The following is a 27,148-nucleotide window of genomic DNA, read 5'->3' on the forward strand; positions in this document are numbered from 1 at the left end:
ATACTTTTATCCTTTCACAAGAGGGTTGCAGTTTAAGCCTCATAGTTTACAATGGTTTCTTTGTGTTACCATGGCAATAGGAACGCCCAATTATAAATTTAGGAAGTAGAGAAAAGCAAAAAGAAGAAAACAGAAAGTAACACAAATCTCATCTCTGAATATAACTACTCTTGACATTATGGTTTATGTGCATTTAGTCTTTTCCTTGTTTTCCCCTTCCAAATTGAAAATATTTATTTTAAAATATATATGTAATATCTAATCATATTCTTATAAAAATTTTGAACAATGCACATAAAGTTGTTGCCCACAGGCCTGCCTCAACTACCTGTCTAGAAGTAATCACTTACATTAGTTTTGCACCTTTCAAAATAGTTTCTTTTCATGTATAAATACAAACTGTATTCTACATATTTCTTTATACCATGCTTTCCACACATAATTTTAGAACCATTTTTTCATGCTATTACATATCCTTCTCCACCTTCACTTGGAGCTATTGTATGACTATACCATCAGTTGTTACAAGTTTAAGGACGCCTTCATATATCTCTAAATATGTATGCAAGCATATAAAGGGTAGAATAAACATCAATGATGTCTTTTCCTGACCTTTGCCTCTACAAACTATATTATTGCTATATGGTAGAGTCTGTAAGTAAAAAGAAACATTTTTGCAGGTCCTTTAATCAACATCAAAAGGTCAGTCTTCTAGTCCTGGCAGTTCTTCTGTATTAGAAAAGTTTTACAACTGGTCTCACTGCCTTGAACCTTGCTCCTTCCCCTTTGCCCTAAAATCCATGCTCTGTAAGGCTCATTCAAAAACCTGCATCTGATTATTCTTCTACTCTGGTTAAAATCCCTCAGTTGTTCTCCCAACACATGAAAGATAATGTCCAAATGCCTTATTGTGGTTTACAAAGACTTGGAAGATCTTGCCATCCTCTATTTTTTCCCATGCCACCTAACTCCATACATATCATCACTTATTTCCTGACCATTTCCTGACCTGCCTTATCAATTACTTTATCCCTCAAATCAACGTATTCTCATTTCTGTGCACATTTCCATGTGTTGCCCACATTCCTAGAAGGTCCATTGTGCAGTATATGCATATATTAAATCACTGTGTTATACACCTGAACCTAATATGATGTTATATGTCAATTATATCTCAATGAAAAATAAATAAAAGTGAAAAGATCAACGTTTAGAGGATTTTCACTGTACAAGACTGAGTTAAACCTGCAATTTATATATAGTAGTATTCACTATGTCTGAGTCTATATCCTTAGCATGTCACAGGGGAATGTTCTAGGGAAGAGGCACCATGGAGAGTCATTTTCTTGCACTGAGAAACAGGGATGGTGTTTTATAAAAATATGTTTCTCACCACTATTTTAAGAAATTTACAAATGAGGACAACTATGCTTCTGTGGAATCCCACAAGGATTCTGGGAACAACTGTGTAGTCAAGGGTAGGTCATCTGAACAGTTAAGGGGCTCAATCTTTCTTAGCAACTATTTAGCTAGTACAGAACAGCAATTATTGACCCAAAGCCAACACTCCTAGCTAGTTATTTGATACAGGCAAACTAAGAGCTGGCCATTCACCAACACCAAGTATTTTTTTCTAATTAGATAAGGAAACTTATTTAAATTGAGGTTCAAACAGAATATTTAGGTGGTTCTTTTACACAGCGGTTCTGTCTAATTTCTGAAGTCTTTATGTATAGTTAACTAACCATGGCTTTCTCTTCTATGTTAATGATACTTCACTTAACAAAAGAGAAGTCAATATACAGAAGGGCCAAAGTTGGCCTTGCATATGAATGTAGTGAAAGGAAAATTGAAGTGTGAGTCATTATAAAGAATACTCCCCCAAAATAACACCATGGGAATCCTGGACATTTATTTCTTATGTTCAGCCAGTGTAGATGTGGTTTTCATGAAGGATGATGTGTTAGGAGATAAAAACCAAACATTATTCCAGAGTAAAGTATTTGGCTTAGGGACAGAAATATGGAAGATGAAAAAAAAAAACACTAAAAAACCCCCCAAAACCCAAAATGAAAATAAACAAAACACCTAAAATAACACAAAAACTCCAAAGAACATGATTAGATATGATTAAAACGGTAGCCACTGAGTAAAATGATGGTATTCATCCTTTTAAACCCATTTTTCCTAATTAATGAGGATAAAACCCCCACATTTCTTAGCATGATTTGGTCAGTGGCTGTACAGAATGTCAGCATTATGATTGTTTTCAATTAGCGTCTTTTTTAATGTTTATTTATTTTGAGAGGGAGACAGGGAGAGATAGATTGAATGTGCATGACTGTGGAGGGGCAGAGCGAGAGGAGAGAGAGAATCAGAGAGAATCCCAAGCAGACACAGGGATTGATCTCACCACCTTGAGATCACAACCTGAGCCAAAACCAAGAGTCGGATGCTTAACCAGCTGAGCCACCCAGGCGGCCCTCAATAAGCATCTGAAGGAAAAATGAAACAGACAGGTGCACGTTGAAATTAGTCACTACTCCCTAGTCATCTGAGATGGTTCTCTAGTCATCCTCAATGAACACATAGTTATCCCTTTTCTTTCACTTATAGAAATTTAAATAACCAGAAAGGCTAAATTGTATTTCTTAATAAATGTAGGACAATAGCAAGTTCTATTATTAAATAAAAGACTTCAAAATAGTTATGGATCATACAAATGATTCTATAACTTTCTTTTCTTTAAAATAGGCAGCCCAATGTCATGAAGTTGGTTTCTCACTAATTTTATCTACTTAAGAGACTCCTATGCTTCTTCCATTCTTACATCTTTACGGTATTCAGGAAGTCAAGAGGCTCTTTCATTACCCAAGGCAGTGGGAGTTGTATGTATGACAAATTGAAGTTTGGCCTTGGCTCTTTAAAACAGTAGAAAGACTCTCAGATATCTGAACTCTAAGGTCTTTCGAACTGACAAGCTGAGCAGATCTCATGCAGCAGATTTCTCTTCTGCTCTGAGCTCTTGCCCTGCCACCATATGGAACTAGTTTGTCTTCCTCACAATCACTTGAAGAAAATGCAAAATGACCTCCATGGTTTTCTTTCAAAGCCTGGTAACAATGACTCAATCTGAGTTTTCCAACATTGCTCTCTCCCAGTTCCTCCTGCTCCAGGGCTGTCTCGGCTCTAACTTCCCTCCTGTCCTTACCGAAAGAGCTGGGCACCATTAGCAAAGAGACTAGCAGAGCATGTCTTTTAGATGGAGTGTAAATCATACAGGTGGCATCTTCTGCTGAAAATAAAGACAATGTATCTCTTGTCAAAACATATATAGAGAAAAGAGCTTTTGTTTTAGGCTTCTAGCAAGATTAAGCATTTGTTTGGTGTTATGAAGACATCGTTGGGAAATATACAAATAATTAGTATTGTGGAAAAAAGGGTGAGAGAAAAACTCAGAAGACGCTAAACTGTTCAAAAAATTAGTGGAAGAGATAAGCTTTGGAGGATATGGAGGACATGGACTTTTGGAGAGGGATGAAGAGGATATTTTCAGTAAAGGGGTTGTGACAGGCACCTGGGTGGCTCAGTCCAGTAAGTGTCTGACTCTTGGTTTCAGCTCAGGTCATGAACTCACAGTTTTTGGGTTCAAGCCCCACATTGGGCTCTGCGCTGGCAGCAAGGAGTCTGCTTGGGATAATCTCTCTCTCCTGCTCTTTCTCTGCCCCTTCCCTGCTCAAGCTCTCTCTTTCTCTCAAAATAAACGTTTATAAATAAATAAATAAATAAATGGTTATGAAATCCATAGCACAATTAAGTTTTGAGGTTATTTAACATAAAAAAAGATAAGAAAGAAAAGGGTTTTCATCAGTCATTTGAATGTGCTGGGAATATCAAGTGAAAAGACAGACAATGAAGTTATTTGGATACTAAACATTTAAGATAGATTTTATTCCTTTTATTATATTAGTATTTGAAGCTGAAATTCTTTATGTTTTAAACGCCCTTTTGTTAAGTATATAAAGTTCTAGTGGAAATTACTAAGTCTGGAAACCCTGAGATACAGGAAAGAATATAAATTTATCTTACCACAAGGGGAGACTTGAGTCCTATATTATATATATATATATATATATATATATATAGTATCTTTTTTTCAAAATAGTATTTTTGAGATAAACATTTTATTCTCTCTAGTTCGGGACTGTCTAGTGTATCTTGTTCTTTTAAATGATGAGAGCTTTACTGATTTGGTAACTGTCTCCCTATCTTCACAATTCCAAAATGAGCCAATCTTCAAGACAAGCACAAATATTGCAGAGGATGCCTCCTCTCTTCCTTCTCCTCTAACTTGTCATTCCATAGATAAATTGCTTCTCTTGTGGCACATCTCATTTTGCGTACTGTAGTATTATTATCTACATGTGTGTTTTCGCTTCCTTACCATATTATAAGCCAGCCATCTTTATAAACTCCATATACTGTAAACACAACAGGCATACAATAAATATTTGAGTCAATTATGAACTAAGTTAAAATTGTTTAGAATTTAAGTTTTACCCATTCAAGATATGGCTTACGTGTAATAACATTTTAACTCTATAATTTAATTATGTTTTACAATTCAAGCCCCCTGGGCATTTATTTTCTGATGTGAAATTTGCCCAATATTAATGACTTTAATAATCTGATGAAATTATATTGGGATACTGCTATAATGAGGATGTAATTCATTTGTATATGTTGATATTTGAAGAAATAGCTCATGAAATAACCCATTGAAATAAATACTGGGGAGTCCATATGAGAAATGAGACCATTGAGTTTACAAAGGGACCTATATCTGTACATGTGTCTCTATTGCATAATTCCCTCTGGAACCTAGATATTCATTTAGAAATCTGTTTCAAAAGCTTTACCTTAGGGTTCCTGGGTGGCTTAGTCGGCATCCGACTCTTGATTTTGCCTCAGGTTGTGATTTCATGGTTCATGGGTTTGAGCCCTGCACTGCGCTCTGCACTGACAGCACACAGCCTGCCTGCTTGGGATTCTCTCTCTCTCCCTCTCTGTCCCTGCCTCACTTGTGTTCTCTCTCTCTCTCTCTCTCTCTCATCTCTATCTCTCTACAAATAGATAAATAAACTTAAAAATTAAAAAAAAAATCTTTACCTTGTTTGTTAGAGGACAGAAGGTTTGTTTTCCAATGTTGGATCTAGGGCTGCGATCTCTGTTGGAGGAGGCTCTATTAAGTCAGTGTCATTATGTACAACACTGTTTTTCAAAAGTTGGAGCTATATTGTCTTACTCCGTAAGTGAACATAATTATTTATTTGTTTGCAAGAGCCTGTCAAGGAGTATGTGAGACAATGATAGGAAAATATCTAAAAAAAGTCAGTCCACGTATGAAAATATAAGCGAATACATCCTACAATAGACAGCTACATGGCGATGATCTACATTCATAGATATAAATCTATATGTAGAAGGAAAAGTTCAAAAGAAGTTTCAAAAGAAAAGAGGGTGCAGGGGCGCCTGGGTGGCGCAGTCGGTTAAGCCTCCGACTTCAGCCAGGTCACGATCTCGCGGTCCGTGAGTTCGAGCCCCGCGTCAGGCTCTGGGCCGATGGCTCGGAGCCTGGAGCCTGTTTCCGATTCTGTGTCTCCCTCTCTCTCTGCCCCTCCCCCGTTCATGCTCTGTCTCTCTCTGTCCCAAAAATAAATAAAAAACGTTGAAAAAAAAAATTAAAAAAAAAAAAAAAAAGAAAAGAGGGTGCAAGTAGGGTGATTAAAGACCTAATAATGTGAAGTTTGACTCGTCAAAAATGAAGAATATGACAGAGATTTAAAGATGCTTAAAAAGACATAAAGATCAAACACCTATAGGTGGTGTGGTACAAAATATGTATGAATGAAGAAAATGGATAACAATAAAGTCATTAGTAAAAATTCTTCTTTCTTTCCTTTCTCTCCTCATACTCCACACACACACACACACACACAAATGGATAAATAAAATATTCGCTTCTGAAGAGTAAGATTATGTCATGTACATGTGTGCCTCCAGAATTAGAATAACAGAATAGAGTTTGGAACTTAACTTTCTGGGTTTGCAACCTAGCTAATCTTTGTGATCCTCAGTTGCCTCGTCTGTAAAATGGCTCTAAAAAGTATTATGTTCTTTTAATACTGTCCTGAAGATTAAATGAGGTGATACATATAAAATCCTTAAAGGATTGTTACAACTTAGGGAATCAAACTTTCCTAACCAATAACCATAAAATACACAGTAGCTCAGGAAACATAAGTTATATGAATAAATCTAAATTAAAATATATATGATATTGATAGATATACATAAACATATGGAGAGTGATGAAAATAACGAGATAGAGATGTAGCTAATTAAAAACGTGCATGTAGGTAGTAAGCTGGAGAAATTAAAAATGAAATTTTCTCAAATTCATAAGGTGCCATTTCCTTTGAAAATTATTCTCATTCTATATAGAGCAAGCAGAATACTAAGTACAAAGGACAAGAAACTTGCTGACTAACTACCTAGTTTAAGGTCCATATTATTTTTTTAATGTTTATTTATTTTTGAGAGAGAGAGAGAGAAAGAGAGAGAGAGAGAGAGAGCATGAGTGGGGAAGGAGCAGAGAGAGAGGGAGACACAGAATCTGAAGCAGGCTCCAGGCTCCAAGCTGTCAGCACAGAGCCCGACGTGGGGCTTGAACTCACAAACCATGAGATCATGACCTGAGCTGAAGTCAGACACTTAACCTACTGAGCCACCCTGGCACCCCAGGCCTATATTATTTTTAACCCAGATGCCTGAAAAATGATCCTTTAGTTCAAATGTTTATTCTTTATAAATTAAAATTTCAACTTTTTGAGAATCTTATGTTTCTTTTGACATAATAGGGTGCTTTATTGGCTGAATCCAGCATGTGATTTTTTTTCCCCTTTCTTTACTCATAATTGATACTGGGGAAAAAATCCCTGAAAATGATCACCCATAGCAACTCATCCTGTAATTGTCAACCTTCCTCCCCAACAGCTTTCTTCATCATATTCAATCTTCCTGAATTGGTGTCATTTGTTCTTAGATGGAATTGGATTATTGAGTAATCGGCAGCATTGCTGTATATCAAACTAACCATTATGCTAAGAAGGAGTGTGTTATATTTGCTTCTTAAGCCTCAGGTGCCCTGAGGTAGCTGTTATTTAGTTTTGATCATGTTTAGTGGAAGATGTGTAAGTGAAAAATGTTTGAGATAATGTTGGTCATGGGAATCTGTGCTCTGATTGAGAAAGATAAATTTCCAGTTTTATTTGTTCTCTGTTTCTGATTGGTTTTCATTATACATGCATAAATTGCATGGTAAGTTTCCACCTATTTGTTTTCACAGCATACATTTTAATGTCTCTCCCTTGATTTGCAAATATTAATATAATGTAGAACTCTGTAAAAATGAGTTTATCAGCCACCCAAATCTCCTCAAGGTCTTCACACTGGAAACACTGTTACCAGCTATCCTGGTTCCAAAGTCCAGTAAAATACAGTTTTCAAAGTTTCTCAATGGCATGAAGGTTGCCTGTGTTCAAAACTCAGGAAAAATTCTTCCTGTAATTACGGAAAATAGAGAACTCGCACACTGTTATTTCTGTGCCTCTTCGTAGTGCTGAGAGAGTACACTCTATTCTGTACATGTAAAGATAATTTTCATGAAGTCTGTGACCATGAAACTATACTTTCCAAAGTTCATAAATACACACTGTACTCATTCTCTAGTTTTAGTTCTAAATACAGCGAAGTTCTTCCAGTATTCCTCCCCTTTTCTAAGAATATGTAGAAAAAAATGAGTGCCAAATGAATTATATGGCACTAAGACCTCTCTAAAAAATACAAACAGTCCCTTAAACATACTTCAATTCCCCTGGGGTCATGTGTGGCTGACAGAGTCAGCTCCCCATGAGTGGATCACTGACTGGACACCCTTCTTGTGCCCAAAAGACCATGGCCATCTAAAAGAGTTTATGGGTTTGCTTTTTTCCCCCCAAATTAAGTCAAGACCTTGTAAAATTTGTGATTGAAATTGGTGATTTTTTTAGCATAAGCAAGTTCAAGGGAGGTAGGTTTGTTCTCATTTTAATGTCTGTTTAAAGAGCAGCAACAAACTTTCTTTCCAGCATCCCCTAGGGGAAGACAGAGGGGAAAGGGTGAGTAGAATGCTGAAAACCATTGAGAGGCATTGTCTGAGGTTTCTTTGCAAAGAGGAAATACTTTCTCTTGTTGTACTTGGATAATGTGTTGCTATAAGTTCTACAAATAAGGCTCCAGTGTGCATAAGCAGATTCTTCTGTTGACCAAAATCATCAGTGTGCTTATTTCTCTTCAAAATTAGTATAAGATAGTATCCAAACTCCTTATCATGGAACATGGCCTTCTGTTTTCTGTAGCACAGTGAACTCCCACATATGAGATACTTGCTATTTTCTAACTGGTGCAGGCTCTCTCCCATCTCTGGGTCTTTGTCCACGTTGCCTCTTTGGCTGGAATCTTATGACCTTTCTCCTTCTGCCTTCATCCTCCATACTTTCTCCTTGAACACCTACTCACATTTCACAAATCCCCAAGGATTTCCTCTGTGAAGCCTTTCCTGGTACCCTTTAATCTCCTCCAATGTATCTCATCCATCCTCAACCCCAGCTGAATAGACCACTTTTCTTTATTGCCCAACTAGAGTCTAATTCCAAGTGTTCTTACCCATGGACTTTGAGTGTGGAGTTGAATCACACAGAAATATAAACAAAATTCAGTTTTTTCAGTTATTCTGGGGAGAAGATCCATAGTGCCATCATTTTTTTAAAAAGGTCCATGATTCTTTGATTAAAAAAATAAAGACATGCTACAACATACTGCAGCTGCAACTTTTGTTTGAAGCCAGCTATATCATGTTTTCTTCTATCTTCTAAACTATCAGCACCACAAGACCAGCAAGGATGGTGTCTCCTCTTAGAGTCATTAAAGTTTCAGTTCTGCATCAACATCACCTGGGTGGATTTGGTAACACTGACAGATCTAGGCCTTATATCAAGATCAGAATCTCTGGATATGGAACCCAGAAATCTACACTTTAAACAAACACCCTAGTTGACTATATGCACACTCAAGTTTGGAAACAACTAAATAGTATCAGGGAAATATTAGCAACATGATAAATTTTTGATGACTAGCTGGCTCGGCAAATAAATGAACGCAGGCTCTGATTTCAAAATAATTATAGTAACTTTTAAGAGAGTAGTTTTAGTGAAGTTATACAGATTAAAGCAAAATTATACTCAGTTAAGAAATGAACAGAATAATAATGTATATTAGACAACTGCATCTTTGAAATTATTGTTTTTAAAGGAAATATTGACTTGATGTTTCTCATAATTAGAGTATCTTCTGGATTAGAAGATGTCAAAGAAACATACACCATTCAGATGTAATTCTTCTGCTAGGAACACAAGGTGTACTTTAAGAATCAGATTATAAATAGGTACCAACTATTCATTTGATCTTTAATCACATCTATTATTTTTAAAGCAGAGTTCATTGAAATAGTTCTTTTATAACAATGATGTGACCTTCAAATTTGTATATAATGATCAGACTTAGAAAGTTCTCTCTACAATTGATTAGGAAGGTATGTGAGGGAAAGGAAGTTGAAGCCTAAATATGAATAAAACTAAAATCTTTATGCAGCTATTTAGTTGAATTTCTAACTGAGCCAGGTAATAAAATAGTACTTTTGATTCTTTCAATAGAGAATAAGCATATCAGCATAAACCCTGGCCTTTGTTTGTTAGCACCAAGAGACATATCTAAGCACTTTGCAGATATTTTAAATATTTAGCTGGATACTTTATTTAATATTAAAGCTGAATGTTATGATGCTACTATTAAACAAGATTTGTAGTTGATGCATTTAATGTTGATATTTATTGATACTTGGCATAATTATTTATAATGCTTTTACGATGTTTATGATTGAAATGGGTAAAGACTCTTAGAAAAGAAATAAATCATCTAGAGAGAAAAAAATTATAAGTTACAGAGTAATAAATATTTTATACTTTCATTGTCACAATTTTGAAGTTTCTACTCAAAAAGTATAATTAACTAAATCTTGTAATTTTCATTAAGCTCTCAGTTATTCATCCATGATGAATTCTATAAAATCAATGTTTACTGTCACCTAGTGGCAGTTATCAAAATTGTAGGCAGAGAACCTAGTTCTTGTAGCCAAAAAAACTACCTATCAGTGTCAACAACACAGTATCCTTTTTCAAGATCAGTTGGCCTACAAAACAAGGTACGTTGTCTTTCTATTTTGTTAATATCGTATTTCATTTGCTTGGCATCATACAATACAGAAATTCTTGCATATCATTTACAGGTAAAGAAAACAAAACAAAACAAAACAAAACAAAACAGAAGAGCCTAGAGTTGAATAGATGAGGGAAATGAATCTCATCCAAGCAACAAACCAAAACCTAAAGGACATAGCACTTTATGAAAGTCTTACATGGAAATTGGCATATGCTGTCACTCTAAACCATAAACGTCTGAGGGCAAGAATTTTGACTTGTTGATCTCTGATTTCCAGCATCTAGATCAATAAATGCCAAATAGTAGCCAGCTGTCTGTTGAATGAACAACAACCAAAAATCCTTGTTGATATGTCTTTCATATATTTATTAGACAGTGCTTCCTTTCCAGTCACATGTCAAACCTTGTGGAGAGATCCCTGCACTCCTAGAGGGGGCAATCTACGGAAGAGCCAAATAATAGTCAATTACAATCCAGTGTAATAAGGAGTCTGATAAAGATATGCACAGAGCACAGTGACAGCAGAAAGAAAGGGGTTCTTATCCAATGCAGGAAGCATAACTCTTCAGATCAAGCTGAGGCTTGAAGGATAATGAAAATCAAGTCAGCCACAGAGTTTTGAAGCTCTTAAAGAATAGGGGTTGAGTTCTGTGGGTTTTGTTTCACTCATAATGCCTTGCATATTGTTGTTGTTCATATTTATTGAATGAAATTGATCAAAACACTGAGTGAAAAAAAAAATGACTGAAATATGAAAGACCATTTCAAATGAGCTGCCCTCAGAAGCTATCACTAGCTGCCAGTCCTAAATCTCTTCCATATTACGAGTTGTGTGGCTGTCCTCTTTGCTCTTAGCATTATGCTTTGTTCCTGTCCCCTTATACTCCATGCTTAGGCAAAAGCTAACCATTTACATCAATCTAACCATAGGCCTAGCAAGACATACCAGGTCTTATTTATGAGGCTTAACATATGCTATTCCCTCTTCTATCTCCAATTTTGACTATTTTTCTAGCTAATTCCAATTTGCCATTTGTATGTCAACTTAGGCTACCCTGTGGAAGTCTCCTCAGCTTCCCAAATTGGTTAGATCCCCCTATTCATGCCATACTTGTCTTTATCGGTGAACTCACTGTGTTCATGGTATTGTAACTGCCTGTTTGTCTATTATCTGCTCCTTCCCCTATCCTCACCACACATGTGTAGGCACATGTGTAAACACACATACATATCTGACTGCTGAAATCCCTGTGGATATTTTATCCTAGGATAGCACATACTAGAACATAACAAATATTTTATTCCTTGAAAACAGAGCTTTTATTTTTTCAGTAGTGGACAGCACTAGGAGGACTCCCAGTAGTGGGATCACAGGACATCTCTCTAGACTATTTCCTTGAGGCAGAGCTAGCTGCTTCTAACAACTCTCACCAACCTAGAAGTTTCTAGAATAGCAATTGTCCGAATCCCAGCATTAGTTTTTCTAGAGCAGGAATCCTCTGGGAATCTTAAACCTAACAGGACTGGGACATTTGTTTTGTCAGCTTAGAAAAATCCAGGACTCTAGAAACTGGCATTAATCTACTTTAATAAAATCAAGGGATTTTCCTGACCATTAGAAGACGTGGAGAGGTACAAAGTGACTTTGTAAGATCATTCTTTTCTCCTTTTGAATATTTTGTCTCGGTCAGAGTATAAAATACAAATTTTGTTGAATAAAACATTTTTTTCTCTGTTTCAGGAAGGAACTATAACAAAAATTGTAGTCTAAATATAGTAAGATAACTCCCACATTGGAGACATTATTTGGAAATACAAATAAAATGACTTAAAGCCTTGAGTTTGCAATCTAGGCTAAAAATTCAAGAGGGTAGAAACAGCCAGAGGATTCCCTATTTTTTTTTCTACCTTGATCAGTCCAGAAGTGCTGTAAAAAATAACTTTCTTCTTGGTATTTCAACACATCTGCTACTGGTTCTAGCCAGGACTGTATAGCCCAGAGGATCAGAGAAATGAAAAACATTTCACTACAGAGAGTAAAACAAGTTTTGCAATACCTACAAAAATGCAGGGCTTAAATTTATGTGGGAGGCTCTAGAGAATTCTTTTCACTCTACACTAATTTGTCCTTGAAATACATACATGACATGGGAGTATTTTAATGATAAAAAAAAAATAAGATTTTGGAATTGGAAAGATTTCATTCTTACCTTCTTATTTTACTTCTGAGGACCTGAGACTTGGAAAAGTGAAGTAACTTGTCCAAGGTCATTCAGAAAATAACTACAGATCCAAGGCTAGAATTCATGGCTCTTAATTCCCAATACAAGGCTTTACCCATTACATCAAACTCTTCCCCAATGAAGATGTTGGCCAAAAGTAAATTTTGTGCAGAAAGATATTTAATGGCTAAATTATTTTTAAGGGTTTTTTTGACAATTTTTTCCCCAAACATTCCATTCATCTCTTCATGTGGAATCTCTTCAGAACAAGGCTTTAACACAGAAATAGTTTCACCCTGAAGGTATCATTCATCCCCAACAAATTACATGGAGATAATAAAATATGGAGAATATTCTTAAACTGAGCATCAATATTATAGTAAGATTGTAATTATAAGATGAACATTGTAAATGGTTAAACATTATCATTCATACTTTACTAATAGAGATTTTCTGTTGGTTCAAAGAGGGGTTACCTTTAAGCTTGTCATTATACTATCTGTGATAAAGGATTTAATAATCCAGTTAATACCATGGTAAGATAAAAGAATTAACTTTAGGGAACAAAGTGTAACCAAGAGTAGAAAAAAATTAACATGCAAAATCACTTGTGTAATAAAACATGTTCAATAAACTGTGCCTTTCTAACAACGCTGAAATTTTTTCATGTAATTTTCTTTTTCTTCGTCTACATTAAAGTAGCACAACTAAATTTTCTCCAATTGGTAAATCTTTACTTTTTTAGCTATAATAATATAATACAACACTTTTTAAACTATGCTTTACAAACATCTGAGGTACTAGCAATGAAAGGGCCAAAAGGATATTGTAGTAGGTCCCCACACTTTAACCAAAATGGATAAGCTTTATGGGTTTTATACATTGTATTTTGTAAGAATTTTCTTTAAGAGATTACATATTCCATTGCAAAAATGAAAACAAAACCTTAAGTGAATTAAACTTAGCCAAACCAATAATGGGACAAATTAACTCTTTGTACCTTTGGATGTGATAAAATGGGAAGTACATAATATTGTTTATATAGCATTCTCACCAAAAAGATTTAATTTGAATCTCATCAGGAAGAAATAATAAGGTGAATCCAGAAAGAGACATTTCTGAGGAACATTGACTGGGATTCTTTAAAAATATTTATGGTAGGTATGTGGTAGACTATTCTAAGTAAAAGTTGACTGAAGAGATCACAGATGAAATGAGTGAACCTGGACTGGGTCTTGAAGCCAAATTAACAAATAGACAAAAATTCCAATCAGTAAAACATTTCTGGGACAGTGGAATATGGATTTCAATACAGAATATAATTAATTTTCTTATCAAAACCAGTAATAAATTTCTTGGGTGTGATGCAAATTGAAATAAAAATACGTAAATTTTTTTATAGTTGCATGGCATTTAAATTTGTCCAATACAAAGTATGTTTGCATACTCTTTTTGATTGGATCTCCATAACAAATGGTGAGGATGATAGGAGAGAGGGCATTATTCCCACTTAAAGATGACAGAACTGAGGTATTAAAGTAACATGTAAATTGCCTACGTTATATAGCTAGATTAAACTACTGTCAACTTGGTTAATCTGGGAACTATGTTTCCCAGGATATCCCTCCTTGTTCGCCAAAAGAGGACTTGGTGTGAGATTTGGAAGGTGGGAGGAAGCAGAGGCCTGCATCTGACCATCAGTCAATATAGAAGAGATGCCTGTCAGTTCCCAGCTTGTCCTTTTCCACTCTGCATCCAGCCTGCCTTCCCATGCTGTCAAGAGTCCCAGACCTGTCAACGGATGCTTGATTGGTAGCATAGCTACCCTGAAGTGACATAGTTCCTTAGATCTCCCCCTTTGTGGTCCTCCTCTGGTGGCTGGACATGCTTGTTTTCTTGGATTTCCCTGCAAGCTCCAGCTGGTCCACTGCTATGCTGGGACCTTCACCTTTCAGACCTTCACTATCCCAGTTCATCTCACAGTTGTGCAAGGTGTAATCTGTATAACAAAGCTCTTATTTCCACAGTGCTTATCATAGCTCTGTTTTCTGAACATGGATACAACCAACTTGGTTTTATGGACATGGAAGCCAGACTTCACTATTTAATAGCTTCCACATCTTCTGATTCCTATTCCAAAACACTTTCCAATAGATCACAGTATCTCGCCACACCCACAATTAATCTGTTATTTAAATTTTTTTTAATGTTTATTTATTATTGAGAGACAGAGAGAGGCAGAGCATGAGCAGGGGAGGGGCAGAGAGAGAGGGAGAACCAAAATCTGAAGCAGGTTCCAGGCTCTGAGCTGTCAGCACAGAGCTCGACGTGGGGCTCGAACTCACAAACTGTGAGATCATAACCTGAGCTGAAGTCGGACGCTTAACCAACTGAGCCACCCAGGTGCCCCAATTAATCTGTTATTTTTAAAGCATTTGTTGTGGTGGGGGTAGTTGTGTATTTGCTTTTTAAACTCCGAGTATTAGGGCCATCAAAGTTTTCATGAGAACTAAAAGGTCACTGTAAGCCCTAAACTGATGTTTCCAGCAATTTGATATTTCCTCTTACTGAAGTATTTATTAGAGAGACCAAATTTATCAAAGAAATAAAGGGGCATAAAATAAAAAAGAAATATATACAGAAAAGTAATTCCATTATAGAAAATAATTTTTCAGCTGCAACTTTACAAACACTTAATTTATAGGACAGAAAATTGAGAATAAGAGATAAGATAATGCTCATGAACATTCAAATTATTAAAGACAGAAACAGGACCAGAAGAAACAAATTTTGTCTGTTAGAATATGTGCTTTGAGTGTATTTAGTTCTAGAAATTGACTTCTGTATTTCCTTTTATTGAGGGATGGCCATACGGTGCACACTTATGATAATGAACCTCAAATAACTTCTACTCATCTCAGTACCTGTGACCGTGTACCATGCCTATTTTTTCAAGTGAAAACAAGGTGTCTGATGCATAGTATCTGCTCACCAAATATTAGTTATTAACTATCACTTAACATTTTTGCTAACTTAGATATATTATCTTGAATTTTGATGAAAATGGTTCCTATTCTCAAGAAGCTTAGAAATAGTAGAAAAGGGAAATAAGCACAGTTATTTAATAAATACTTGTTAATGACTTATAATAGAATGTGGATACTGGATAGTTCGTCACAGACCCATTAGGGATCTATGGGAGCACAAAACATCCAAACTGGCCTATGTGAAGATGATGCATTTCTTGAGGAGATCAGTGTAGGGAGATTTATAAAGGAGGGCTCTCAGGATCAATCCCCATGGAAGAATGAAGAAAGCAATACTGAACAGAGAGAGGATGAATTCACACACAGTTACAGTAGAGGGTTTGGCTAATCCCAAGTGGAATTCTGAACCTGGGATGGCCCTTCAGAATTGTCCCCAACTGGGGCAAGGGGTCCTTTATATACTCCTGTCATTGGATGCAATCTGTCTGCAGGACAGTGACCTCGGGTGATGTGACTTTCTTCAGCCACAGGCAATGCTCAGGAAGGGGACCCTGGCTACAGGCTGTAAACCAGCAACATTCCTGGAAGGTGAGAGAAGGAGCACTATAGTTCTGAAGGGAGGCTAGGAGTGAGTTCATCACAACACATACCATAACATGTATTGGGGAAAACTTCCTGATATAAAGGAGAATCTTACGGGTTTATAAGATGTATCTAAGTCAAGTTTATATGTGTGGGTGCCAATATAACATAACCAGAGACACAGAAGGTTTAGGGAAATTGCAAGTAGTTTCTGGAACATAATCATAATGAGGAGTATCTGGTCAGGTGAGGTTTTTGGGAGAGTGTATTAGTGAAAGCTGATAGTTGTTGGGAAAGTATATTACTGACAGACTTTAATCTGTAGATACTTGAACATTGATGAAATATATGAAGGAGGGCAGAAACCAAAGTCAGATTATCTTTTAGAAAAACCATCCCAATAATAGTGTGGATGATATATTTGAGAGCATCAAGATTGGAGGCAGGAAAGCTGTACAATAGTTTGGGTGTTAGATGATGAGGACCTGAATAATAATACTACCTCTCTAGAGGAAGTATTTAATAATTTCACACTAATTGTGTGTTATTTTACATGATATGTTTATCATGACACTCTCACATTATTTTTTCCTTATATATATTCTCCTGGGTTCCATAGATTTTATTTTCTATCTGAGAAAATCATTTGGAGTTTCCTTAGAGAATAAAAGGAAAGTGTGTGTATTCTATGTACATTTGTAAGCTTATGTATCCATTCAACAACACTTACTTTTATCAGTTTGTGTCCAGAGCATGAGAAAAAAATTTTAAACTTAGATTTATACATTATGACCACAGCTATTATAAGTTTCCAAAATAAAATTTGTTAAGATAGAATACTTAAAAAAAAATCTCAAAAAATCATCTGAATTTAATTTGGAGGAGGAAAAAATATTGAAAAATTTAAAAAAAAGAAACCAAAATCCTAATATGAATTCCATAGTTCTGTTTTTAGTTGATATTTACTTGAGTTTGAGCAGGTCAGTTGACCAAAGCCTCATTTCCTTCATATTTAAAATGTGTCTAGTAATACCTACCTCAAAACTTCAGTGTGAAGACTGAATGCTTAAAGTGTTAAAAACCATTTCATAAATTATAAAACACTACACAAATGCTAGTGTTAATCCTTTTAATGAATTATCACTGAAATTAAAAAATTCCTTCTTAATTCAGAAGAAAGAGAAATAAGTGGATGAGAAGCAGAGGCAAAGTCGGACTTCTGGGCTCTAACTTCAGGCACACCTGGTGTTATTGGACTTGAGTGAGTGATGACACAGGTGGGGAGGGGAGTCACAAGGGTGTACTCCCTTTTCAGGCTTCTGTCTGATTTTCTTCGAAAGAGTAAATAGGACCATTTCATAGTGTGCTTATTTTAAGCAAGCTTTCACCAGAAAAGGCATTATGTTTTAATGAATTCTAATTTCCCATTTGATGCCAATACGAATCTTATACTCAACTGCATGAGAAGGTGATGGTTACAGAATTATTTTCTGCTGGGTCCTGCCGAGAGAGAGGGCCAGAGCCACCAACTTTACTACAGCAGCGTGCCTATCAAGGTTCACAATTCTCTCAAGAAAGAAAAATGGGGATCCCAGAGTGCATGCCTTACTCTATCTGGGAAGACTTGCTTTTCAATCATAAAACTGCATCATATGGGTGAAGATCAGAATCATACATCGTAGGGACAGGAAATGATCAATGAGGGCAGTGGGGCATTCTAAGAGGAAGTAAGTGCTCCTTCCTCACACAGATGCCAGAATGACATTCATACCATGCACCCTGAAGCCTACTTTGGTTTCTGACAATCTTCCTAAACCTGTCCATGCACTCTTTGTCTTAACACCACCCCAGCCTCACAAGCACATGTGTATGCATGCAAACACACACACACACACACACACACACACACACCTACAAAGAACTGAGAGACATTTTGGAAAGGAACCAAAGCAAATTCTTCAGGAGCCTAGAAAAAGACTAGACTAATTATTTGCTAGTCCTATTGTCAAGCTGTCTGACATTAGCCAAGTTCCATATAGTTTCAAGTTTCAGGTCAAAACATTTACATAAGAGTACCCCTGATGTTTTACAGTGGTTTCTCTTGTTATAAAACTCCCCAAATATTGACCTCCTTGGAAACACATCTTCTTACACTCCATTGCATTTTATAAATGTCTCTTTTTTGGTTTCTTGAGTTGTCATTAGGTACACCCTCACTACCCTCCCATGAGATGATGAAAACTCTTTAGATCTATTTCTTATCCCACTGTTGTGACATCATCACTGTTTGTTTAAAAAAATGATCCTTATGTCTCTAAGGATCCAATCCCCTACATAATCCATTAAAATAAAATGAGATATGTTCATGAAAATGTTGTGGATTCAAACCCTTAGAGAATAGCATGCCTCAAAAAGACACAAGCAGCAGAAAGCGTGGAACTATAAGAGGGCCACACAGGTTGGAAAAACAGCAGAAGGCTTTAGTTGCTATCACTGCATTTTGCTTGAAGCTATGTGCCAACCCTTTAATGCACACAATCACGTTTCCAAGACTGAGGTAGAGTAGCTACAATATGGAGAGTTAAAAATCACTGCAACACTAATTTGCGGATTATGAAACTGTCACACGCAATTATTAAGGATTTATATGTGCCAAGTATTGCATTAATAGGTAGTGATATAAAAGTAATGGAAATATGTTCCCTGTTGTCAAGGAATGCCAGCCAGTTATTTAGTGACCTAGCTAGTTACAAAGCTGGACTGTGAGGTCTAGGAGACTAGAGACCTTATCACCGACTGAAAAATTACCAGTGCCTGGTAGGGTTCCTATAACATAGAAGTAACACAATAAGGGTTTGGGGAATGAATTTATCATCCTGCATTACTTGCTTAGCCATCTTTTAATTTTTTTTTTTTTGGACAGTGTACAAGCTGCTGAAAAAAAAATCAGGATGTTAACAAGAAAGTGTAGAATTTGTCAATTTGTACATCTACAATGATGTATTGTGTACATTGATGCCATTATTTGAATTTATTCTTGCCTTTACATTATTTTCCAAAAAATTCTAAATTATGCCTCACCTTATCTTTTACATAAGTCATATAAAAACATAAACTTATACCTCCTCTTTGTCACTTTCAAAATAATGTGAAAAAATAACAATTTAAGAAAGGTGAATAAAATGTAAGTAGAAAAATCATAGAAAGGAGTACTTATTCCAAGCCACTGAGTTTGAGTCAATTCTCTGCCATCAGTTTCATAGGTATGAATTCACTGCACCTATTTCACCACAATAATAGCAATAAAAACCACAACAACAATACTATTGTGCTTGACTTAATTCTTCATCCTCTAGTATCTGAGCCAACATCAAAATAGTCTGTGAAAATTCAAATTTAAAGCTTTTAAGAAGCCTTTACTGAGATTTTTGTATCCCTACCAAAGGCCTAGACGACCTAATTCTCATTCTGAAGGATGGCTCTCATCACTCTGTCTTTCACATCTCTCCCCTGAAACTAGTCAGTGGCGAGGCCCAGGACAGTTGGGCCCTAAGTCGAAGGAGGACTTACCTGTAGTTTTGCTTTTCATTTCCTATGTGGAATCGGTCGTATTGTGAATAGGCTCGGTTTCCTTCCCAGTCCATTAGCTCGATTCTTAGTGTGTACTGCCTCTGACTGGTTATGGCAAAAATAAACTCATTCCCCAGCCAGTATTCACCAGAGGGATTTCCAAACCCCTACAAAAGAAGATAGAGATGCAGCGGTTACTTCAGACAAAACCTCTTATCATGTTCAGTGTTAACTATATTCTAAATAATAATAAAACTTTCTTTAAAGGGAAAGACATTTTTCACACTTTTTTCCAATTAGTGACTCAATACTTTTCTGCTACATTTCTCTCCATCGAGCCTTATGTCTAATTCTTATTACAGTAAAGGCTGATATTTGAATCTGTATAGGTCAGATGATTTCAGATTAAATGCATCTGGTTAATATGTTTCACCAGTAAACACTTCCCAGTCACAGACTGCTTTTGGAAATGTTTCTAAAATATTAGCTAATGGAGCATTTTGAACATAATTCAAACGTTTGCAATGAATACTATCAGGATATTCTTGGACAAGATATTTAACAATATTATTATTGTTTTTGTTGTTGCTGTTATTATTTTTCAGGAGTCAAATTATACACAGATAATAACTTGAACATATTACTAGACCTTTGACTTTTCTAGCTTTAACATTTTCATTTTTAAATGTTAATAAGCAAACCTGTAAACCCAGGACGGGAATCATTTAAATGCTCTCTCGTTATGGATTTGGGTTTTGAGGCAGAAGGCTGACATGTAAGAGCTAGTGAGTGAGCCTAGCTGGCTGCTTTGCACCTGAATCTTAACATGGCTCTTATTTTTGTTAGGGCAATTCCAGTCACGGTTGTTAAATGTTCAAAAATAGTTTCTTTGTGGGTGAAAAAAAAGAAGTGGTCCCCCAAGGAAAGCCAACTCTCAATGTTGGTGATGTGAAACTACTGACATTCTAGATTAGGATATTCAGTTTTCGAATCCTCAAAAAGTATTCTTTGGCAACGCTTGAAGTTTAATGTAATTCTTGAACTGCATGTTTGTCTTACTGACCAAACCGTGAGCTCCTTGAGGACAGAAGCTGTGCTCCTTGAGGACAGAAGCTGTGCTGTATCTGTGAAGCCTCAAAGACTACAGAGTGTTAGCATACACCCAGTACTCCATATGCTTTATTGAAGTTTGAAGAAGGGAGGGAAGGAGGGAGGAAAACACTATAGCATTTAATAATGACATTCAGAGAAGTAATTAAACATAATTCTTGGAGTGGAGGCTCTGAGCACTGTTGTGGAGAGCAGTGGAACTACCAAGGCGAGGGCTGAGCCCCATGCAGAGACCCTGCACATCCAGGAAGAAGGCACTGTGCTGCAGGCCAAGTTGAAAGGAGAGGCTTTCGCCATTGAGATGAAGGTGGAGCTCCAGTGGGTACAGAAGTGCGAGAGCTAGAACTGGTCTGTCCCTGGGCCCAGCTGGAGCTGGAGGTGAGCAAGGCCCAGCAGACAGCTGAATCGAGGTGAAGTTCAAGCAGATTACAATGGCCCTGGGCCCTGGCACCATCAGGGACCTTGTTGTGGCTGGGCCAGAGATGCAGGTAAAACTGCTCCAGAGCCTGGGCCTGAAATCAACACTCATCACAGTCAGCTCCACTCGCATCAACCTCTTCAACACAGCCTTGGCTCTTCTGGGGCTAGGGTCTGAAGCGCAGCACCCAGGCCAAAAGGGAGCCTGTATGCCCAGCTCCGAAGAGGGCTTACTTCTCTGGTATCCTCCTGCCCCTGAAGCTCCTGGAGACAACATGCTGTGCCTTAGCTCGTACTGCACGGACAAAACACTTCTGAGCATTTAAAAACAAAACAAAACAAACAAACAAACAAACAAAAACAACATAATTCTTGTTGTTTAAAGTGCCCACTGAATCATGATCACTGGAGCTCTGGCTGAAAAAAAAAAAATTTCCTGGCTGCACAGAGAGTCAAAATATTTGAGAACCAGCCCCATGAATCTATGTCCAAACAACCTCCCCATTTGTCCCAGGCACGTTGATATCTGAAAGACACACCTCCAGCATAGCAGGATATACACCCTGATGTTTCAGAAAGAAACATTCTGTTAACGGAGGCAATCATTTACAAAGGTTTTACTTTTAAGAAGTGTGACAGTAATACTGAGATAATCATAGCAATTCTCATTTTCCCAATACAGACGATAGAATCTGAAAATCTTGTTTTTTTTTCAAATTTAATGTATATCAACTTTATAGAATTATAACTATAGTAGAAGTATTCTTAACGGATTTCTCCTTTAACAAACTTAACACACTCCTTATTTGACATATATTGATTGCCACACCTGCGTGGCTCAGTTTAAGTGCCAGACTCCTGATTTTGGCTCAGGTCGTGATCTTATGGTTCATGAGTTTGAGCCCTGCATCGGGCTCTATGCGGACAGTGCAGAGACTGTTTGGGATTATCTCTCTCCCTCTCTCTGCCCTTCCCCTGCTTGTGTGTGCTCTCTCTTTCTCTCTCAAAATAAATGAACTTAAAATATATAAGTTTATGTATGCATGTATATGTGTGTGTGTGTGCGCACGTGCGCGTGTATGCCCAGAGGATACTAAATGCATTAAATACATTTGTGTGCTACTGTCTCTGCCAATTGAGTTACTTACTAAACATCAGTAGTGTTGGGTCCCCAAACCATTTATGCCTGTTCTATTATTGTTCTGATAAGATTTATAATGTTATGTAAATAAGTTAAGTATTAGTGGGAAAAGAGCCATTTGTTTTGTTCTGTTTTGTTTTTGATAAAACCTAATTTAAATATTAGGTTTGCTCAATAAAAGCAAATCACTAAAAAAATACTTTAGAGTTATGTTTGTTACAATTACTCCAAAAGACTAGAAAAATAATAAAACATTAGAAGATTTTAACTTACGTTGTTTTGCAGGTGTCTTATTTGCTCTAGTGAAAACAAAACACAAAATAAAAACAAAAACAAAAAAACAGAAGGTAGAACTTTGATGCATTTAATTATGGGAAAGTTCTAAAAAAGAACCACTGACCCAGAATTCCAGACTCTGGCCCTACATTTTCAATAATGTGTAAATGAATATATAATTTTATACTTAAAATTAAAACAAAATTCATTAACATATAGAAGCACAGTTTTAAGATTATTCCCAAATTTAACTTAGTTTTTAATTAACTCAACACTCTTCATTCAAATTGTACTGGTATATGCTCCCCTGAAGCATATATTCTCCCCTGAGGTCCTGTAGCTCAGAGCAAAGACATAGGACCCCCAGAAGTCAGTATTCCAGTGCTCCCCTGCTTCTCTGTTTCCGAGATGCACAAGTCATACTTTGCCAAAGTTCCACAGTGGCAGAGAATATCAGAGCAATTTAGGATGTGCTAAGAATTTTACACATTTTCGTGGCAGCAAGGCTACATACCAGAAAGAAGAGTGAAGCTTACCTTCTCCAATGAATAAGCAAAACAAAAAGCTACAGAGCACTGAAAGTCAAAGAATTAGCACATTCTCAGTTGCAGCAGCCACTGGGAGGAGAAAGAAGACTGCTGGGATTTTTCCTTGCATTTTCTTCTCAGCTTAGACGCGTCAACTCTCTAGCCACTTGAGGATTCCCTCTGGTGCGCAGTTAGAAGGGATTCAGCAATTATACTAAATGTGAATAAGGAAGCTGGGAATGATGAAGTGTTAAGTTTTAGGTCACATATTTCCATGCTGCTGAAAGCACTGCAGGGATAAAACTGCTCAGCTTCCCTAGGGAAAAAGGGCAGTGATCTCCAGTGAGCCTCAAAAAACAGATTAGTGTCATTCCTATGAGAGCCTCTGTCCCCAGCATGGCACGCAGACTTGTACCTCCTCTGAGTGGAGCTTAACATCCCTTCCTAAACAGTTTGCTTTTTCTGAGTGAAAAGAGAAGAAGCAACTGAAAGGAAAACAACAAAATTTGGTTTTATAAATAAAAATTCTATTCCATGCACCTTGCCAGATAAACTGTCTAAACATGGTGCATGGTGGGAACAAGATGTTCGGCTACAATGAATCAAAATGACTGTTAGAGAGGGAGGGGAGGGAGGGAACTTTCTAAAAGCTAAGGGCAGCCATGCAGAAAACACTGTTTCATCATGAAGATGAAAAATAAGTCAAAGAAGGGAAAATGGGTTCCCACATTAGTAAACTGTCTATTGCATAGTTTATCAGGCAGACTACAGATCTAATGCCTAGAAATAAAGGCTTGGCTTTGATTAAATATCTTCTACTCCCTATCTCTGCTCCAATTTGAAGCATTGCTCTGTCTCATATTTGCTGTGGAACCTCCGATTATTAGTTTTTAGCCTCAGTTTCCTTATCTGCAAAACAGGGATTAAAAATGTCGTTTCCATATATAAGGTTGTGAGAGAGAAATAATATATTGAAAGCATTTAGCTCAATGCTGATACATGAGAACAACAAAAATCTAGTTGTTATTATAGTTAAAGGATATATCACAATACATAGTAATGTTCTGTTTACTTGCCTCTCTCCCACCAGACTGTGAGCTATTTGAGGAGAAGCAGGTTTCATTCTACTCTGTATGCAAAAGGGAACAAAAACAATCCAGGACTATGTCTTAGCCTGGAAATGAATAAGGGGATACTGAAACAATTATTTAAAAGGTTTTTAGATGCTAGGAACTAATGTATTCTTACGGCAAGTTGAGTGTTGGGTTTATATAAATAAGTACTGTCATTTTAATCCAAGAATTATTAAATAAGAAATTAGGGGTGCCTGTGTGGCTCAGTCAGTTAAGTGTCCGACTCCTGACTTCAGCTCAGGTCATGATCTCATGGTTCATGGGATCAAGCCCCGTTTCAGGCTCCACACTGACAGCACAGAACCTGTATAGGATTCGCTCTCTCCTCTCTCTCTCTCTCGGCCCCTCCCCAGTTTGCGTGTGCTTTCTCTCTCTCTCAAAATAAGTAAATAAACATTTTTAAAAATAAAGAAAAAGTAAATAAGAAATTAAAACCAACTGGTTGACACTGGCTGACATAAACCAAAGTGTAGACTACTCTCTTATTTTTACTTCTGCTTCCTAATGGAGAGAGAAGCTGTGTCCTCCAACTGTCCCTTAGTCCTAGTTCTTTTCATCTCTTTCTGTCTATATCTCATAAGTTTTAAGAACTGCAAAAGAGGTAATTTTTGAGATTTTAAACTCATGCCAATAAATTCATAGCTTTGACAGTTGCTTTCAACCAGGAGTGCATATCAGAACCAGCTGTGGAGCTTTTTAAAAATAAGATGACTTGGTTCCCACATGGAGGTTTTGACTCAATATGTCTGGGGTGTGCTTAGAGATATGTACGTTTTTGAAAGGTTCCATGGATGAGTCTGCTTTGTACCATAGGTGGGGAATCATATAATTATGATGTGGAACAGCTATTCTGAATGCAAATGAGGAAGAATATAGTAACCAGATGAAATTATCTGAATGGTACACAGGAAAGAGAGAGGCATAAAACCTCATCTTCATATGGAGCTCCATATCAGGAGACACAATTTGATAATGTATTATGGGACTGTCCTTGAAAAAAAAGTATGTTGATCCCTAAAATATAGAGATGGCCACATCCAAAAAAAACAGGCTCATACTTTATCATACACATACCGGATTACCATAGGTCTATATTTTACTCCAAAGAACCTGTAACATCTGTATAAATAAAAATAAAAGCTTATACAAATTTTAGTGCTAACACTAAAAAAGCAGCAAGTCTTTATCAAAAGAATAAAAAATAGTAATAAAAATCCGACAATGCTAGGTCATATCTTTTCATGGAAACTATTATGTTTAGTTACTTCAATCACAATCACATGTCAAATTTCAGATAGATTGTTAATCAATGTTCTTCCTCTTTTAGCCCTTTAATGAAAGGCAAAAACAGACACTGGAATTTAACCTAATCTAATACTTAAAGTTGGCCTTAAAAACTGCATATTGTTAAAAAAAAAAATACACACAGAGGAAAGATCAATATTCATTAATTTTGGCCAAGACCTGCAGAAATATTCAGTTTTGGTTGTATGTTCCCAAGTTAATAAAATAATTGTCTCTATACTTTGTTGCTTTTTTTTTTTTTTTTTGTCGGATAATGCTTCTAGGAAGTGTTGACTTTCTATAGCTGAAACACAATTGAAACCAGACACAGTGGATGTATTTTATGGGTTTCATCTTTTTTCCATACAAATGATTAAAGAAAACAGATATGAAGGCAGGGTTACTGATCTATGGCTTTTCAGAGGTGCTTTAATACACAATTCAATCATGTATCTCTTCCTGTAACTGCTGAGACATTCATCCCAAGAAAGATCAAAAGAATGATTTACTTCAACATTTTAAATTTCTTATATATATTTTTCTCTTTTTAATGTGAAGATGTTAAAAAGCAGTTGAAAATATGTTCTTAATTTCTTTCCAGAAACAAAGAGCTCTAAGAAGGTATGGTGCTCAAAGAACTCCCAGAAGGTATGGTGCTCAGACCGAATATTTGTGTCCGTAGGAAGTTCTGTTTATGGGGTAATTGTTTTCAATACAAAGCCAGGTTGTCTCCAGGGCATTAGTCACTACCTTCCATAAAGTTAGGCCACTAGAGTACTATTTGGAATTCCAAGCTGACTGGGCTTTATATATGCAAAAGTACTGCTGATAAGTGCCATTGCTGGAGGCCACTAAATGGTATCCTCCTGGCTTGAAAGAGTTAAAATGGTTCCCTAAGTGCCTCATTAAAAAGGCCCACTGCAGACTTCCCTCTCTGCAAACATCTTTACAAATCCATAAACCAGATTTTGCTGAATCCCCTCATAAGGAAGGTTAAGTGAAAACAAAGCTCAGGTAAAAGGCTTTTGTAGGCTTAAAGCCAATGTTAAGAATCAAATAAGTTGCAAATCTTCCCTGGTGAGAGAGGTTTAAAAATAATAAATTACAATATGAATTTGTAATTCATGTGCTGATAATTTTAACATATTGTTCTGGAAACCTTATGAGGCAAAAGGCAGCCCACAGATATCAACCAGAATAAAGGGAAGGAGAGAGGCGAGGCAGAAAGGAAGGCAGGATGAAATTTTATTTCTGTACTCAGCACTCAAGAAAGAGGTGAAGCATCTTAGTGTATAACAGTAGACTCGTAGAGATTGAGGAGGAGGTGGGGCATGCCAAGAAGTTTGTGTTTTCCCAAAGGATCCAACACCCTAGCAGCCAGCTCTTCTGATGTTAGGAACAGAAGTGGGTGTGACTAAGAGTTGGCGGAAGGAACCTACATCCACTCTTGTTGGGAGTCCTTATTTTGTCCAGAGGTAAAAATCTCTGGAGGAAAACAATGGGAACACTTTCTACCATGTGT

At 36.6% G+C, this 27,148-nt stretch overlaps 1 protein-coding gene across 2 annotated transcripts in view; it reads right to left on the reverse strand.

Annotated features, from left to right (window-relative positions):
* Positions 1–27,148, reverse strand: part of ANGPT1 (angiopoietin 1) — a 242,241-nt gene that overhangs the window by 17,464 nt on the left and 197,629 nt on the right. For both annotated transcript variants that reach the window (XM_060611147.3, XM_060611148.3), the window contains exon 7: positions 19,739–19,905. In XM_060611147.3, coding sequence (XP_060467130.1) covers positions 19,739–19,905 — 167 coding nt within the window. The remainder of the gene's footprint in view (positions 1–19,738; positions 19,906–27,148) is intronic.

The sequence above is a fragment of the Panthera onca genome, chromosome F2 (genome assembly GCF_046562875.1).
Source record: "Panthera onca isolate mPanOnc1 chromosome F2, mPanOnc1 haplotype 2, whole genome shotgun sequence".
In the NCBI taxonomy this organism is placed as follows: domain Eukaryota; kingdom Metazoa; phylum Chordata; class Mammalia; order Carnivora; family Felidae; genus Panthera; species Panthera onca.